The sequence below is a fragment of the Chrysochloris asiatica genome, unplaced genomic scaffold (genome assembly GCF_000296735.1).
Source record: "Chrysochloris asiatica unplaced genomic scaffold, ChrAsi1.0 scaffold00124, whole genome shotgun sequence".
Lineage (NCBI taxonomy): Eukaryota > Metazoa > Chordata > Mammalia > Afrosoricida > Chrysochloridae > Chrysochloris > Chrysochloris asiatica.
In genome coordinates, this window is record NW_006408642.1 from 1,975,721 (window position 1) to 1,995,366 (window position 19,646).

Sequence of the window (19,646 nt, forward strand, 5' to 3'; positions counted from 1 at the left end):
TTTCGATGACAGGTAAGACGGAGGAATTCACACTGACTGCCTAAGACAGGCAGCGTCCCTTAAACAAATAATAAATAAGGGGGAATCTGATGCAGATCATGCAGACCCGGTCAGGAGTTCAAGTCCCTGTGGGCCCAAGAGTTGTAGACCATCCAAACCATAGGTTCTGAGGATCAGACTTTAGCCACCTAGCAGACATAGCAAACTGTCCCTCATCTGATTATTCAGTTATGCTTCTTAGTAATCCCATACATGAGCCCTGGATATCCACAGATAAAACCTTCCCTAAAAGCCGAGACTGTAAATTCCAAAAAAGCAAAGTTTCCCCCCACCCCACCCCCCAAAAAAAGCTAAAGAGGATAGAGAGAAACACTGTTAACTGATGATGTATGGAGGGGATTATAATCAATGTAATGAAACAAGTCATATGAATAGTTGAATGTGAAACTGATGATGTACCCTGTAAACTTTCACTCAATCCACAATAAAAACCTTAAAAAAAAAAAAAGAGGGACTAGTCACTGGAGAAGGAGATCATACCCTGAACGAGATGGATTGGCCAAGTGGCAGCATCGATGGATTCAAGCGTGGCAACAGTTGTGAGGTTGGCCCAGGATCGGGCTGTATTTTGTTTTGCTGTGCATAAGGTCGCTATTGGTCAGTACCAACTCGATGGCACCTAACAACAACAAGAGGGTTGTTGTTGTTAACTGCTGTCAGCTGAATCTGGCTCACTGCGAACATGTAAAGGGTTCCCGAAGAGCGGCTGGTGAGTTTGAACCACCGCCCTTGGGATTCAAGGTGACCTTGCAGTCCAGCACATTATCCTGCATTCCACATCAGGCTAGGGGGTAGACACATGTTAACTTGGATGATGGGGAAGGCAATATACAACAAGAGGGAGGTTGAAGGAGGAAAGACAAAGGTAACAGAAGACACCAGGAGTGCAGAGAGTTCAAGTGAACAGAAACAAATACTGCTAACTGATGGTACATGGAGGAGATTACAATCGCTGTAATGAAATGAAGTATATGATTTTCTGAATGGGGAAGTGATGATCTGTTCTGTAAACCTTCACTAGATTCACACTAAAAAGTAAAATAAATACATAAATAATGGAGGCCCAATACAGACCTACCTAATGATTATACTCTTTTAATATCCATTGAATTACACCTAAAACTGTGGTTAAGTTTCTTTAGAACTCAACATACGCCAATCCCAGTATGAGGGTAACAAGAAGTACTGCTACTAGGATTCCAGTACATACGTGCACAGTGTTATTGCAAACAGAACACTTCAGCAAGTCTTTGCAATCAGTGGATAGCAGCAGACAAGCTCTCTCACTTATACACTTACCTTAGTTAGTCTCAGTAATACAATTACTTCCTTAAAGTGTATTCCAAAAAGAGATCCAGTCAAAAGAGTGGATTTTAGGGGGATCTCTTGGGCTAGTTAAATTCAAGGTAGAGAGAGTAACCCAGAAAGTTATGGTGAGTGGTTGTTTTTTTTTTTTTTAATTCCAAAGGGGAATGATGGTGTAGTGCTGTAGGTTAATGTGTTGGACTTCAAGGTCAGTTTGAACCACAAGGTTGGCAGCTCAATGTCACCAGCTGCTCCTTGGAAACTCACTATGAGTTAGAACCGACTCGATGGCACGTAACAACAACAATCTTGATAGATTTTCTTAAAGGACACAGCACAATTAGACGGGTTTATTGGGAAGAAGTTTTAAGAAAATTAAAAACTGCACTGGTGTGGAAAAGACAATGAAAGTTGCACTGAGGAATTCTTTTTCTATCTTGATATACCTGCTCATTCTTCGATCATAGCAAGGGCTGTTCTAAGAGAATTTCATTAGCAAACCCTACCTCTCATCCACCCTACAGCCCTGTTTTTTCCTCTTCAGATTTCCTTTGATTCTAAAACTCAAAGAACCTATAAAAGGAACAATCTGAGTTCCTCAAGGATGTTCAAAGTATCATTTTTATGCAGTGTAGATTGAAGCAGCAGAATTCTTCAGGGAAGGGTTAGGGAGATGGCACACCACCTTCTGAATGTAGACATCTAGACAGAGGGTATGCTGAGAAACAACAAGTTCCCATTTTGATACTTTTGTTTAATAAAGGCCTCTAGGGTTTTTCAGCAATACTTTCTGTACTTACCCTCATATTCTACCAACAGTAACATGAGTAAATGACACGTTTATTGACTAATCATATTGTAAAATGCCTCTTGACTTAGAAATATTTGGGGAGTTCAATCTGACTCATAATAAACCTCAGCCTGCATTTTGATAAGTCAATTAAAATACTATAATGATAACCCAAATGGCAACAATGCAATGTGACAATGAATAAGAAAGAAGAAACATGCAATGAAGTGATGAGTGTAAAACTGATGTTCCCCCATGTAAACTATCACTAAATTCACAATAAAAAACTTAAAAGAAGAAGCAAAAACTTGTAAACTTCATTTGTCAAATCACTTCTCAGTCAGAATGAGAAAATAATGACAATAAAATCAAACACAGGATATGATAGAGAAAATTTCTTAAACCTTCAAATTGGTATGACTTTGCTCACTGGTACTAAGATGCCTTTTTATTTTTAACATTTTAATTTTTTAACCGTTTTTGAGTTTTTGTAGATCACCACGATTATATTCAACAAATCATATACTTTGCTTCATTACAATGGTTGCAAGCCCCTCCATCAGTTAACAGTATTTACCTCTGTTCACTTTAACTCTTGCATTCCTCCCTGGGTCTTGCACTACCTTCATATGAGGACACCTTTTTAAAAAGACTCATTCTGAGACAAAACTATCGTATGATCCACTTATCATGGTTTTCCCTTTCCAGATTCTTCCACTGAAGCTATAAATATGCACACCATTAAAATAAATAACATTGCAACCCTAATCAAGCTCCCCGAGCTTGTATTAATGTTTTCTCTGTATCACAAAATTCCAGCACTCATTACTTATTTCAGTTGTGAGGACAATACACCTATACTTAGCAATCCAAAGGACCTTAATCTTTAATGCTGGCGGTGTTGATTTCATAAATAAATGAAGAGATTCAGCTGCACTACAGTTCATCAGAAGGCCTGTCCTGAAAACAGAGTCACATTGAACTCTTTCAGAAAATGCAGATTCCCAAGTCTAGCAACTCCTTTATTCCATTGCTCAACAACTGGGATTCCTGTGGGGGAAAAACTGTATGTGCATTAACTCATAGCCATCAAGTTGGTTCAGCCTCACAGTGACCCTATAGACGAGTACAACTACCCCAAAGGGATTCCAACATTGGAATCTTTACAGAAGCAGATTGCCACATCGTTCTCCCAAGGAGCAAGCTAGTGAATTCAAACCGATGACTTTTCTATTAGCAGTCTAATGCTTAACTACAGTGCCACCACCATTCCTTGCACAATAATGACTGCCAATGGCCCTCAAGGGCATGACTTAAATGGAATGAAGGTCTGTGATTTACTGATGCTAAAGACAGACCTAGGACATTGAAGCTAAACCATCAAAACTGCAATGAAATATGTAAGTAACATGTGCATCTCTAAACTTTACTTAAATTGTTCTTCAACAAAGCCACTGATGCTCACTCACAATGATGTTGTTTATAATCTAGCAAAGTTACTTTCTATGTTAAGAAATATAAAGCAATATGAGATTCTAAAAATTCAGCAACTTTACATTGTAATTACGTAAGGAGCTCTGGTAGCATAATGATTACGAATTGGGCTGCTAACCTTAAGGTCAACAGTTCAAAACTACCAGCTGTTCTGCGGGAGAAACATGAGGCTTTCTGCTCCTGTAAAAATTTACAGCCTTGGAAACCCTGTGCACAGTCACTATGAGTCGGAACTGACTCTACGGAACTTAACAACAACAAATCATATTCCAATGATCTTTTTTCAAAAGGGAAAAAAACCCGCTTATAATCTATGAAAGTGTGATTCCAAACTTACTCATATATGATGAAAGCATGTCTTACCATCTTTGCTATATTTTTTAGATGGGTTGTTTTTCTGTGGGTGTTTTGTTTATTTGTGTTACTGATATAAGTAAACCATTTAGAAACCCTTAGGTCAATATCTCTTTTTCTATTATTCCTTCTTGGAATGTTGCTCTGCTTCCCACCTTTTAGTTATCTACTTTTTCCAGCTTGCCAACAATACTAGCAACCCTTTATCTGCATTCCATCACAAGACCCTTTAAAACAGATTAACCACAGGGTCCCTCCAACTGGAACCAGGTCAACCAGATCTGAGAGCATGCGTAGTTCATACATCAGTGACTTTCAAGTGACCCCGGAACCATGAATTTCTAGGAGGAACACATTATCTGACTTATCATCCTCCCCGGACCCACTTCGGAATAGAAAGGTCAACCTAGAGAATATCCGGGAGAACGTGACTTGATATCTGGACCTCCATCTATGAACATAGGCGGCTTAGGGGGCAGGGAGAAATGAGAAGAAGTAAGAATCCGGAAATCTAAGGGTATAAAGAACCAAGTGCCCCAATCCCAGGAGTTGCGCGGTATTTTGGTAACGAGACTGAGCGTTGCGCATTTACCGCGCAAGCAATCAAATAAATCTCTGTTTCTCTTGCACCCCAGTGGCCACTTTGTTTCAATTGGCTCATACAAGAGGGCATGGAACCCGAGGACGGGGCAACAATTTTGAAAACGGAAGCTTAATTTTCTAAGAACTAAAATTCATATTCTATATTTGAAAAATAATCATCACTGCATTGATTTCAGTTGACCTTAAAAAAATGTTGCATCTATATTACAGCACACAATAATTAATATGCTCATGTCAACTGCCAACTTCCTTAGCACAGGCGACGCTAGGAATGCACAAAGAATTTGCCTAGAAGCGGACTTTTTATTATTTTTATTTTTATTTTTTTTTTACTGTTAATGTCAGATTGGGTCACTAAGAACGACGAATATGAGGAGAAAAACTAGACAAAACGTTATTTAGGTCTCCCTTAAATGTAATACAGATAAAAAAGGCATTGAGGAATTACCGCGTATTGGCATATATTCAAAAGCTTGATAACATATTGTTGGTTAAGGTTGTGGACAAGGAGGCATCCTCATACAACACAGAATATCTTGGAGTGGTTTTGTGGGATAAATTCTGAACTGCTAACTGCAAAGTCCTGGTGTGGTACTGTAGGATAAGCACTGACCGTAAGGTTGGTATGAACTGCAACACTGGTGGTTCTAACTCACCAGCCGCTCATCGGAAACCCTATGCAGGGTCGCTGAGTCAGAACTGACGGCACTAACAAACAACAATCTTAAGGTTGGGAGTTCAAACCTACCAGTCACTCCTTGGAAACCATATACAGAGTCGTTATGAGCGGGAACAACTCAAAGCCACCTAACAATTTGTTGTTATTGTTAGGTGCCATCGAGTCGGCGACCCTATGCACAGCATACCGAAACACTGCCCGATCCTGGGCCAACCTCACTACTGTTTCCACCTGGCCAATCCATCTTGTTGGGGGTCTTCCTCTTTTTCTCTGACCCTCCACCTTACCAAACATGATAGCCTTCTCCAGTGACTGGTCCCTCCTGACAATATGTCTGAAATATGAGAGACAAAGTTTGGCCATCTTGGCCTCCAAGAAGCACTCTGGCAACACTTCTTCCAAAATGGATCTATTGGTTCTTCTGGCAGCCCATAGAACTTTTTATATTCTTCTCCAACATCATAACTCAAAAGCATCAATTCTTCTATGGTCTTCCTTATTCACTGTCCAGCTTTCACATGCATATGAGATTATTGAAAATACCATGGCTTGGGTCAGGCGCACCCTTAGTCCTCAAGCTGACATCTTTGCCCTTCAACACTTTAAAAAGGTCTTGTGCAGCAGATTTAAATTATATATGTCTTTACCCTTCATTCCACAATCCCACTTCTAGAAATTTACCCTGAAGATATGCCTTCAACAATAGAAAATTATATATATACACCCCCAAAAATCAAATTGTATATGCTGCTTTATTTATTTTAGTAATGTTTATACTTGCAAAATATTAGAAACTACCTAAATGCCCAAACATAAGAGATGGGATGAATAAACCATGGTTCACATACACACAACGAAGCATTATGATGCTGTAATTTTTAAATGAACATCTCTAGGGGCAAATCTGCTGCACAGGAACTTTTTAAAGTATTGAAGAGCAGAGATGTCAGCTTGAGGACTAGGGTGCACCTGACCCAGGCCATTGTGTTTTCAATAGCCTCATATGGATGCGAAAGCTGGGCAGTGAATAAAGAGGATCGTAGAAGAATTGATGCCTTTGAGTTGTGGTGTTGGAGGAGAATACTGAGGGTGCCATGGACTGCCAAAAGAACCAATAGATCTGTTTTGGAAGAAGTGCAGCCAGAGTGCTCCTTGGAGGCCAGGATGGCTAAGCTTCGTCTCTCCTACTTTGGACATGTAGTCCGGAGGAAACAATCGTTGGAGAAGGATGTCATGCTGGGTAGGGTGGAGGGTCAGAGAAAAAGAGGAAGACCTCCAACGAGATGGATCGGCCAGGTGGCATCATTGATGGACTCGGAGGTAGCAGCGGTGGTGAGGTTTGCCCAGGATCGAGCATTGTTTCGTTCTGCTGTGCATGGGGTCGCTATGAGTCGGTTCCGACTCGATGGCACCTAACAACAACAACAACAACAGGGGCTGATATGGAATACTTTTCCACACTTATTTAAAAGCAAAGTGCAAAACAGCATACAGTGCATGTTACCTTTAGTGTATATAAAAAAAGGAAGAAATAAAACATTTTCTGTTTCTAAAAACACAGAAAAACCGAACACTGAAAGGATAAACAAGAAAACAATGAAGTTGGTTACCCCTAAGGATGGGAAGTATAGGATGGAGTGGTGAAGGAGTACAAGGGATCTACACGAGGGCTTCAGAAAGTTCATAGAAAAATGCAATGAAAAGACAGTGGAATTATCCATGAACTTTTTCAAACCACATTGTCTATTTGATGAAAGGAAATAAAACTGCTTTAAATATGAGGGAGCTCAAAAAAGTTCACAGAAAAAGTCACTTTTCCATGAACTTTATTGAAGTCCCATCATATTTCCTTGTCTATAGTTCTGACTTTTGGTAGCATGTTAATATTATACACATTCAAAAAGAAAACCAACAAGGAAGGGAAGGAAAAATGAAAACCTAAAATTGAAAGCAAACAAATATATCAACCCAATTGTGCTTCTAATCAATACTGTAATCACAGTAAAAGGTGGCGAGGAGGAGAAGAAATCCAAATACTTTATGGATAGGGTTTTGTTAGCCTTGGGTAACACTTTGGAATGTTGAGTCAGGGGAGGGTTCTGAAAACAAATCCTGATCTCATTAGGTTGGTTTTTTTTTTAATTGGTTTAGGTGATGCAATTCTGTAATTATTTCAGATGTACTATTGGAATGAGCAGATAAGAGAAACAAATGATGTTGTTGGAAGCTACAATGTGTTACAATGTAGAGTTTTCACTAAAAGTACAGATGCACAAACATGAAATGAAAGAAGGCAAAAAAGAGCCATATGGAGGTGGACTGGACTACAAGATACCAGTGTGAAATCCTTATTTCAAAATACATGCATGCATTGTGTACATATACTGACACATGTGCATAATGTGTATAACATGCACATGAGCATGTCAATATATGTATGCATATGTTTGTCTTTATGTGTATAGAAACAAACATTCGTATGTTTCTTAGCTTTGTGTTTTTGAAGAGTCTAGAAGCTAACACATCCTAGCAGAGAGGAGTACACTTAGTTACCCAATCTTGGTCTCATATACTATTGGTCCATTGAAGAGAATCAGGAACCCTAAAAGAAATGAATGATTCCAGGAGAGGGAAGAGTAGTTACAAACTGAGCCTACAATATTGTGTTGTGCCAGAAAGAAAACTTTCACAAAGTGATGGGGTATGTCACAAGGATATAGTAGTTGACTTGAAAGGGTGTGCACTGGCCAAAACTGGGTATAATTTAAACACTGAAACAATACGGTAATGAATCATAAGTCACTGATAGAAGCAAAAATCTATAGGAGACAGAATAATGGTCCCTCGTAAGATGCCCATATCTTAATCCCCAAACCAAAACCAAAAATTGCTGTTGAGTCAATTCCGTTCACAGCGACCTTGTAGGGCAGAGAAGATCTGCTCCATAGAGTTTCCAATGCTCTAAATTCCTTTTGGATGCAGACTGCTGTATCTTTCTTCCACGGAGCAGCTGGTGCGGTCAAACAGCCGAGGGTTTAGTCACTGTGCTGGCCTCCTTTCCTAATCCCCAGAACCTGTCAATATGCTACTTTACATGGCAAATGGGACTCTGTAGATGTGACTGAGTTAGGGACTTTGGGATAAGGAGATTATACTATATTATCCAGGTAGACCCAGTGTAATCACAAGGGTCCTTATCAGAGGGAGACAAAAGGGTCAGAGTCAGTGAGGGAAATGGGATCATTTAAGCATAGGTCAGAGAAAGGAAGAGAATGACAGAGATATAAGAGAATGACAGAGATATTCGAAGGTAGAGAATAGGCCTAAGGATGGAAAAGGTATGGATACAGATTCATCACTACAATGTCCGGACAAAACGCAGTCCTGCTTTTAAAAGCCTTTGAATTTAGCCCACTGAAATCAATTTTAAACCTCTGACCTTACAAACGGAGAGATAACAAGCTGGTGGTATTTTAAGACACTGCATTTGTGATCATTTGTTACAGAAGCAATAGGAAACTAACACAGAATCCATGAGTACATCCCAACAAAAACATGATAGAAAGTAGATGAGAGACAAACAAATTATTAGATAGGAGAGCCTAACTGTGATCACTTAAGTTTGCCAAAAAAGTCATTTAAAAAGGCTGACATTTACCAAGTCTTAACTTTCTTTTCATATTCATATACCTTTTTTAATTCAAGTATAACACATGTACACAAAAGTATGCATGTCCTAAGTATGTTGTTGTTGTTGACTGCCTTCAAGTTGGTTACAACTCATAGCAGCCCTGTATAGGGTTTCCAAGGAGTGGCTGGTGATTTCGAACCACCAACCTTACAGTTCAAACCAATCTTGCGGTCCAGTACATTATCCCACAGGGCCACACCAGTATAGAACTCATCTAATCTTTACAAAATGAGCTCACTTGTGTAACTAGCACCCAGGTCAAACAAAAATACGTTACCAATACATGACAGAGGTCCCTTATAGTCCCCTCCAGTCATTGTGTGTCCCAAGGGTAACCATATCCTGCCTTGAAATAGATTGGTTTTGTCTGTTTTTAAACTTACTGCAAATGGAATCATGGAAAACATACTCTTTGTATTTGCTATCTTTAGTTGAATATGAAGTTTGTGAGATTTTTCCATGTTAAGTATATTATATACCACTCATTGTCTTTGCTATATGGTATTCTATCATATGACTACATCACAATATATTTACGTTCTGGGCTGTTGATAGGCATACATAGTTTCTGGTTTGGGCTGTGAGCATTCTTGTATACGTGTTTTGGTGACCATAAATTCGCAATTCTATTGCACTGACAATCTTAAGTACAATCTGACTTACAGTATATGCAAATATTTAGCATCAGTGTTGTTGCTGTTAAGTGCTGTTGAGTTGGTTCTAACTCATAGCAACCTTGTAAAGGGTATCTGAGGAGCAGCTGCTAGGTTTGAACCACTGACCTTGTGGTTAGCAGTCCAGTGCTGATTCTGCAGTGGTATTTCAGTGCTGCTGCTAAGCAGTTTTACAACTAGTTGTGCCAATTTACACTCAGAATTCTTTAGGTTCTAAGAGTCTCCTTTGCTCTTCATCTTTGCAACATGCAGAATCATCTTTAAAGTGTTATTTAATGAGTCACATTTTACTCAACAGAGGGCAGACGTCACCAAAGCTATTAATATTTAGCATACTTTTCAAAGTTACTGAAATAAAAAAATGTATTTTGGGTGAATTATGTTTCTGATTGACATACTTTTCTAGTAAAGAAATCACTTTTACTTTTCCTCTTATTACTAATAACATTTTTCTGAAACCACCCAGAGTGGAAACAAACTCTCCTTATACACCAAACCAATCCTGACTGTTCTGTAGGCCTCACTGATGATATCCAACTCTGAGGCATTACATGGTGTAAACGCTGGGAAAATCTTAGTTAAAATCCTAAGCTGAGCGAGAGTTAAATGCATTTAGCCATTTCCATATGATGCAGTATTGATTAGAAGCCTTGAACACAGTTTGTACTAATGTTGTAATATTCCAGTCCTTGGGGTGCTGAATCCTTATCTTTGTGTATTCCAGTCATGCTCCGTAAGAGGTGGTTGGAGGATTTCCCAGGACTTAGAGCACTGACAAGTATATTATATGAAGCCTGCAAGTTGTAACAATACTTTTTCTGTCATCACTGAGGCTCTGGTTTCAAGAATTAGTGCTAGAATTTCATAATTAGAAAATAAATTGCTATTTAAATGCAAATACAGATATGTATAAACAATTGATGTTTACACATCAACCACAAGGTTATTACTTTTTAGACAAAAGAATCAATAAGTAATGCAGGAGCAAGCAATATCTCAATGGGAAGCTGAGATACCGCTGCTATGAAAATGGTCACGACAGACAATGTTTCTATGAATAGTGAGTTTGGTTACTTGGACCACCCTGCTCAGTTAAAATAAAATATGCCAGGTAAAATATAAAACATCAAAACCCTAAAAAGATTTAAGATTTAAAAAGTCAGTTGAGAATAGTCAGGGCAATTCATTGAGTAAAAGTCTGTAATTAGAGAACGACGCCGACAGGAGTGGCCAACAACACAAACATGGAACTTCAAGTGGGTCACTGGGGTCAGAGAGATGGAGGTTTGGGTCCAGGTCTCCCAGCACATGATGAGTTTTCTTGCACTGAATTTGACCCCAGTTGAGGGGGGTAGCACTGGATCATCAGAACCATGTACAACCAGATCTAGTCACCAACTGTTCCACAAACATTCTCCTAGAAACTGCTGCGAAGCCTGCCCTAGGAATTTATGGTCTCATGCGTTTATCAATGGGGATTTACACAGAGAAACTAGCTGCCTAGCCAAGGAATCTCAAAACATGACCTTGGTCTAGCGTATCCTTGGCTGTCAGGGCCCCTAGGTGCCTGGCAGGAGCAAACATGAAGCCTCTCAGAAGAAGGGAACCTCCATACTAGACCTGCGGGATCCTCATAAGTAATTTCTAAAGACAATGATCAGCAACCCGTACCAGATAATCAGAGGTACAAGAAAATCTGGGCATATACAAATATACCACAGAACAAAGGAGACTTTCATGATCATCTGATAATGGACTCATCAGACATAGTGTGTGTGAAGCAAGTAACAACAAAATGGAAAATACCCACAAGGAACAGAAAATCATAAAAATGATACAATAAATCTGAAAACAGATTTTCAGCAATGAGAGTACATATACAAACAAAAAAATAACAAAACATAAAAACTCAGTGGTCGTATTTGGCAGCAGACTGGGCATACGAGATAACAGAAATAGATCAAATGAAATTGTCCAGAATATTACACTCGGGGGGTTGGGGTGAAATACACAGGGGACAAAAAGACAATAGCAAAAAGGTGAAAAATATAGTTGCAGAAGGGCAGAAGAGAAGACCCAAAGAACAGGCTGAGAATTTCTCAGAACTGATGAAAATGAGAAGTCACAGATTGAAGATACACAGACAATCTTTAACAGAATAAAAAGAAATTTGTATTTATCCATAACATAGGGAAAGTGTAAAGAAAAAGCAAAGACTTAAAAAAAAAAAAGTCTTAAAAGGAACCAGGATTAGCAAGTTACCCTCCTTTTGACCTAGCTTGGATGGCTACCTGGCCAGATAAAGATAAAGATGCTTGATACTGTGAATAACTATAACTTGCTATAATTTGATGAACTGGACCTTTGCTTAAGGAAGCAGTTGCTCAAAATTCCAACTGAAATGGAAGGATTCTTCATATCAAAAATCAAGCTTGTTATCTCAGTGCACTGGGTTGATAGGGATGGGCAATCTAGACATTGGCTATCAAAAATGGAGCCTATAAAGGCACGAAGTGGCTGTCTTACAAACTTTCATGAGCATGCTTAGTTTCAGAATAAGTGGGGTAACACAGAATCTCCACTGAATAGTTTTCCCCTTCTCCATATGGATCTGGTCAAAGAGGATGGAGGATAACGCTGACAGGAATTGGATTTAATTGTAAGTAGGATTAATTGTGATTATCACAACTGTGATTGTAGAAGATGAGTAACTAAAACGGGGGAGTAGTTTATCTTTCATTTGAGGAACAGACGATCCCAGGACTATCAGGAAGGAAGAGGATGAGTGGAGGGTGAGATCTGACGTAGAAAAATGATGACAGCAGAGATGGTGGCAGAGGCAACAGCATGGAGAAACAGAGCAGCTGTAGGCTTCAGGCCCATGGATGAGAAAAGCTGTGTGCCTGTGGGTAGGAGCCTGGCTTGTAGAACATGCCCTTAGGACATTTAAATGAACATGTATTTGTTTTGTATGTGTACAACAAATCTTTTTGCTTTGTTCATTTGTGAAATATAAGCTGTTAAAGGGACGTCACAGGGAGGAAGTGGGATAACTATTGATGCAGGAAGGAGATTGTTATCACTGAGATGAAACAGAGCATATAATTCGTCGAACGTAAAGCTGCTGATATTGTCTGTTAACCTTCACTCAAGTCACCATAAAAAGTTATTTTTAGAAAAACCAGAGGAAAAAAGATTATCTTCTGAGGACTGAGAAAAACAGACTAACAGCTAACTTCTCAATAGCAACAATAGACACATGAAAAATGAAATAACTTCTTCACAGAACTAAAAATAAATAAATAATTGCCAAATTAGAAATATCATTCAAGAAACAAGCATGCCAGTGTAACAAAACCACAGCAGGTTTGTTACCAGAACACAAGCTAGGGAAAACTGCAAAGATCAGACAGAAATAAGTGAACCTAGATGACAGGATTGAAAAAGAAGAAAGAAGGGAAAACAAAGATGTTGTTGTTGTTATGAAGTGCCGTCAAGTCAATGCCGACCCATACCAACCCTGTATAAGTTTCAGTTCAAGCGACTTTGCAGTCTGACACGTTAGCCCACAGCACCACACCAGGATTCCAAAAACAAAGATAGTGTAACAAAACAGAAAGAGAGAGAATCAAAACAAAACCAAATGAAGCGTTTCGGGCAGCAATAATATATATCTATCATGAGGATACTAATGGAGTTAGTCTAAGGTCTTTTGGGGACCAAAGGAAAAGGTAGTTTCTTTAATTTCAGCTTTTAGAAAAAATTAATATGCATGATGTGTTTCAGGATAAGCCATAAAAGAATAAAAAGAGTATATGAAAACCAAGCTTATACACATATTGAGAAAAAAACAGAAGTGCAAAAAGAAAAAAAAGTCAGTCAATAGAAAGAAGGGCAAGAATGTAGAGGAGAATAAAAGAATATATATGACAAATAAAACGCTCAAAGTAAGATGACAAAACAGAATCTAAATAAACCGATATTGTAAACAGAGTACATGGTTCCAGTTAAAAGTCAAATTAGTTAGGAGACAAATGAGTCACTATCAATGACTCTGAAAGGGCTCACAAGACTGAGAAGACACCAAGACTGGGAGAAAATGTGGAACGAAACCCAGAATTATAAAAAAGACCAGGCCTACTGGTCAGAAAGAGATTGGAGGAACCCGAGACCATGGCCCTCAGCCACCATTCAAGCTCAATTTTCAGGGGAGTTAAGTGGTCAACAACAATATTAGTAAGGCATGTTCACCATGGAATGGTCAAGCATTCAAGATCTAAAGGGCAACAATTACCTAAGGACAAAGTTCAGAAGGATTGGGAAGAAGAGTGGAATGGAAACAGAACCACAGGAAGGAAGCGGGATAACTGTTGTTGCATGGAATGGATTACAATCATTGAGATGAAACAAAGTGTATGATTGGTTGAATGTAAAACTGATGAGATGTGCTCCTGGTGTGAGGCTGTAGGATAATACACTGGACTGCAAAGTCAGTTTGAACTGTAAGGTTAGTGGTTCAAGTTCACCAGCCACTCCTTGGAAACCCTACACTGGGTCACCATGAGTCAGAAGCGACTCGACGGCACTGAATAACAACAACCTTTCACTCAATTCACAAAAAACAGTTTCAAAAAACAAAAACTAGTCAAATTTGATTTTTATAAAATACTATATGGTATTTTCAAGACACAAGGATCCCTAGTAGCGTAGTGAGCTGGGTTACTAACCACAAGGTTAGTAGTTCGAATCTACTAGTTGCTTCTTGGGAGAAAGATGGAGGTTTTTTGCTCCTGTAAAGATTTTGTTTTGTTTTGTTTTTGTTTTTTTGATTTATTTGGTTTTTGGTTCCTATAAATATTTACAGCTTCAGAAGCCCTACACACGGTCATTTTAAGTCAGAAGAAACTCAGAGGCATACACCCACCACCATTTATGTGACAAAATCTAAAACGTTGCGTTATGTGCTGTCAACTCATTTCTGATTCATAGTGACCCTGTATAGAGCATCCGAGAATTTGTTGGTCCTACAACACCACACTATAAAGAAATTGTTATGAACTGAATTACATCCCTCAGAAATTTGTGTTGAAATCCTAACCTTGAGACCTGTCAATGTACTCCCGGTATGGCACTGTAGGATCAGCGCTGGACTGCAAACCACAAGATCGGCAGTTCAAACCTACCAGCTGCTCCTTGGAAACCCTGTACAGTGTCACTATGAGTGTGAATCAACTAGACTGCACTTAACAACAACAACAACAAACCTGTGGATGTAATCACATTTGGAAATAGAGTTTTCTTTGTTAGACTATTGAGGCCATATCAATGTAGGATGTGTCTTAAACCTAGGAACCTTTCTTTTTTTTTTTTAAATAAATAATCTTTGATGTATTTTTTAAAGTAGATCAGACACACAGAGAAGCAAGCACAAATGGGGTAAAGAAAGATGCCACATGGCAATCTCCAAGGACTGAGAATCTTGGGGTTACAGATTCCCCAACAGCCAACAAAGAGCCTTCTTCGAGGACCACCGTTCAAAAGTCAAACCACCAGCCTCCTGAACTGGGAGAAAACAAATTGATTTTCTTCAGCAACATCACCCACATGCAGTATTTGTTACAGAAGCGCTAGCAAACTGAGACAGAGATGATGGAAAGAAAAGAATTTTTAAAAAGATATACAATGCACATATTAACCGAAAGACGGTTGGGATGATTACATTAAGGATGGATAAAACAAAACTTCAGGTAAAATACATTATTAGAGATAAAAGTCACTCCTCAATAATCAAACTTTGATTTCATAGGATGGTATAACAAACCATATTGACACAAAGATCAAACACAGACACAACAAATCTATACATTTTAGGACTGTGTACACAGGCCTTCAGAGGAATTCAGGGAATGATTACCATGAGAGTGGTCAGAGTGGTTACCTCTCAAGGAGGGAAAGGGTTGGGACTGAAGAAAATGGAGAGTCAAGACCAGAACTCAGGAACATTAAGATGATAGTCAAATAGTTCTCTCAAATACAGAGCTTCAAGCACATCTAAATAAGCCTTTAAATCCAGATACAGATGACCTGGTATGGTACTGTAAGATCAGCACTTGACTGCTAATCACAAGGTTGAAAGTTCAAACCCACCAGCTGATCCTTGGAAACTCTGTATAGGGTTGCTATGAATTGGAACCTACTCGACGGCACTTAACAACAACATCTATGCTTAACACTTTGAAACACCATTACTCTTATCCCACCATCATCATCAATCACAGAAGCAAATGCAAGCTTATTAAAATGTTAAGAAAATGAAAATAGCAATAATAAAAAGAGAGTATTTACAAAAAATGTTAAGAAAATTTCTAAAAGTGAGCAATTAACTAGAAAATGAAAATTTCAATAGCTTACAAAGGGACATTTATGTATATGGGTTTTTTGAATTCCAGAATTGATGATATTCCTATCAAGATTTAACATAACAACACTTATGGGGTTACATATTCTTCTAAATACTATCTCACAAAAACTTGAAGTATGCTGACCAACACAAAATTCCATAAGAAAGTTGACAGTACCTAAGTGACTCACATGCATGTGAAATATGGACAATATATAAAGAAGACAGTAGAAGAATTGATGCATCTAAATTACGATGTTGGAGAATAATATCATAAGTACCATGGACTACCAGAATATCAAAAGTACCAGGACTACCAGAATATCAAAAGTACCAGGACTACCAGAATATCAAAAGTACCATGGACTACCAGAATATCAAAAGTACCATGGACTACCAGAATATCAAAAGTACCATGGACTACCAGAAGAACAAACAAATCTGTGTTGGAAGAAGTACAGCCAGAATGCTCTGTAGAAAGAACAATGGTGAGACACTGTCTCACGACTCTGCATATGTCATCAGGAGGGGCCAGACCCTGAAGAAGGACATCATGCTTGGTAAAGTGGACAGTCAGGAGGAAAAAGGAAGATCCCCAATGAGATGGACCGACACAGCGGAGGCAGCAATGGACTCCAATACAACAGCAGTTATGAGCATGGTACAAAACCAAGCAGGGTTTTGTTCTGTTGTGTGTAGAACCGACTTGGCACCTAACAACAACATTAATTTATAAAGTAATTTCTAATGCAGAAACAAATCATGTAATAATACACCTCTGGCATTACAAAATTACCATTTTTGTAAATTAAAGTTTTTAAATATGTATATAATATAAAGTCAAATGAGATATGAGCTCGCTAATTATAAGATAGTACAAGTCAAAGAAGAAGCTATTTAAACAATGCAAAAAAGAAGCTTCAGAAAGGACTAATGTGAAGAAACAAATTCCAGTTCCCATCCTACAAGAGCGTCTACATAATCCTCTGTGGTGGTGGTGATGTGCCGTGAACTCAGCGACTTTGTACAGGGTTTCTGAAGCTGTAAATCTTTACAGTAGAAGAAAGCCTTATCTTTCTCCTGGAAAACAGCTGGTAGTTTTGAACTGCTGACCTTGACGTTAGCAGCCCGACTCATAACCACTATGCTACGACTCCACAGCATATGACAACCACCATCCCCCCCAGAGCTCCTTACATAATCCTCAGAGTGTCAACTAATTTTTTTTTAATTCACAATTTCTTTTTTATAGTACAATAACAAATTCTAAATTCAGTACTTCATTCATCATCACTGCAGGCAATCCTTGACTCATAAATGAATGTTGTCCAAAATTTTGCCAGTAGGTTGCTTGTTAAAAATTTGAAAAACACTTTCCTTTCAAAATCTCTACTGAGTTATACCTGTTGATGTTGTTTTTAAGTGCTGTCAAACCAGTTCAGACATAAAGTGACTGTGTATAGAGTTTCTGAGGAGTGGCTAGTGGGTTTAAACCACTAACCTGACAGTTAGCAGTCCAGTGCCTACCCTACAGTGCCACACCAGCACTCCAAGTTATGCCTGGGACACCCATATAATTTATTATCAAAAGGTGTTCACTTATATTCAGCACACATGTTAATATGGATGGGACACTAGGACAAAAGGCAGAAGATGGAGCAAAAGGCACTCATCTTTCCAGTACCAAGTCAATCACCAGTCCTTCAATGGGAAGGTGAATGGGAACCAGGAAGGTCATGGGATCATAAGTAAACTCCACGACAGCCTCTAGGAACAGTAACTACCAGGCAAAATCTGATATTGCTCTTTGCACTGTAACCTTCTTCTCTGTGTACCCCTTTTCTCTGGGGCTCCAACACATGAGAATACAATGCTCTTGCCTTTGAGATGATTTTGACTCAGAGCAACCCTTCAGGACAGAGGGGAACTGCCCCAGAGGTTTCTGAGGCTGTCAATCTTTAAGCAGCAGTCACTGGGTTTGAAGGGCCAGTCTTTGGTTAGCAGCCTAACACCGAGCACTGCACTGCACCATCATGCGTCCCGCGAGAACACAGTGGCAGGTTTGTTTTTCCCTCCTCGAAAGCCAGCACCCTGTTGTGTCATTTCTGACCCATAGCGACCCTCTATAGGGTTTCCAGGGAGCAGCTGTGAGCTTAAACCACTGATCTTGTAGTTCAAATGACTTTGCAGTCCAGCACATTAGCCCACAGTGCTACACCAGGACTCCTAGCTCCCCAAAGATTCCTCAAAGAGACTGATTCTCACTGGAGAGTAATTTCGCCTCCAAGAGGACATTTGGCAACATGGAGACATGTTTTTAGTTGTCACAACCTGGATCGGGGTTGAGGGAGAAATTGAGTGCTACCAGCACCTGGTAGGTAGAGACATCCTGTACACCTGATAGCAAAAATTTATCCCATCTAATATGTCAACTGTGCTGTGGTTAAGGAACCCTACTCTAAGGGTTTATACTATTCATTGCAACAAATAATCCGACAATCAGTAGGAAAAGGCAGGCTGGGGAGTAAAGTATGAAACAAGAGGGAAATAAAACAATGACTGAGCAGAGATAAATCAGCATGGAAGGAAGGAAGGAATTTCCTATGTCTGTTCAGCTAGGCAGGCAGCTTTTCTCAATAGTTAAGGAGGCAATACGAGTAAGCATCTATAAACTGCTGTCATTGTGTTAAGCGCCATCAAGTTGGTTCTGACTCAGTTGATAGTGATCCTGTGTGGGATTTCCAAGTGGCTGGTGGGTTTGAACCACTGACTTTTGTAATTTGGCAGTCCAGTGCTTTTCTTATAGCGCCACACCAGAATGATCTCTTTATATCCAGAGTTTGAAAATAAATAAAAAAGTATGTTTACAAAAGCTGCTAGAACTGACCGTTGAGCGATAGTCTTTCAATAAAATCGGATACTGTATTATTGCTTCAAACGCTGACAGCGTGATCTTGATAAATTCTTCCGATGCCGTCAGTCCTAGGAAAACAGTTCATTATTAGCTGTGCTTATTTCCATGTTCTGAATCACAACACCACAATACTTCAAACAGAGGCATATGTCTCAGGGGATACCCACCTATGACTCCATCTATGTTAGTCTCTCCTGAGTCCACTGATTTAATATGACTCTATTAAGAAATAAAAACAAAAAGCATTTGTCACTCTTAATGGATAAGTCATGGACGTTATCAAATACTGTACATATAGCATAAAGGTGTTAAAGCACAATTAAATGCTATATACAAACCATAACTATAATCATTTAAAAATATATAGATCACTATTGATGAGATCTAACATTAGGATAAATTCAATATTAAAATGAGCAAAGAAAAGTCAACCTGAAAAAGAGAAGGTAATCTAAATGATATATACCAATTTCCAACAATACCTTACAGTTGCTCAGGCACTAACGTGGATGTTAGTGAGAACGGCCTTTGAGAAGGTGAAATAGCCCTCTTGTGATTGAGTCAAACCTTAACTACCTACCTACAGGAGATCAGATCATATGGTCTAACTTCAAATTTTACCAATACTTTTGCTGTTGTTGTTGTTAAGTGCCATCAAGTCTGTTCCGACCTCTAGCGACCC

The 19,646-nt window shown here is 39.0% G+C and overlaps 1 protein-coding gene across 1 annotated transcript in view; it reads right to left on the bottom strand.

Annotated features, from left to right (window-relative positions):
• Positions 1-19,646, bottom strand: part of ULK4 (unc-51 like kinase 4) — an 892,765-nt gene that overhangs the window by 553,181 nt on the left and 319,938 nt on the right. The window contains exons 23-24 of the mRNA XM_006868826.1: positions 19,132-19,183; positions 18,938-19,032 (exon numbers count right to left, since the gene is read on the bottom strand). Of these exons, the coding sequence (XP_006868888.1) occupies positions 18,938-19,032; positions 19,132-19,183 (147 nt within the window). The remainder of the gene's footprint in view (positions 1-18,937; positions 19,033-19,131; positions 19,184-19,646) is intronic.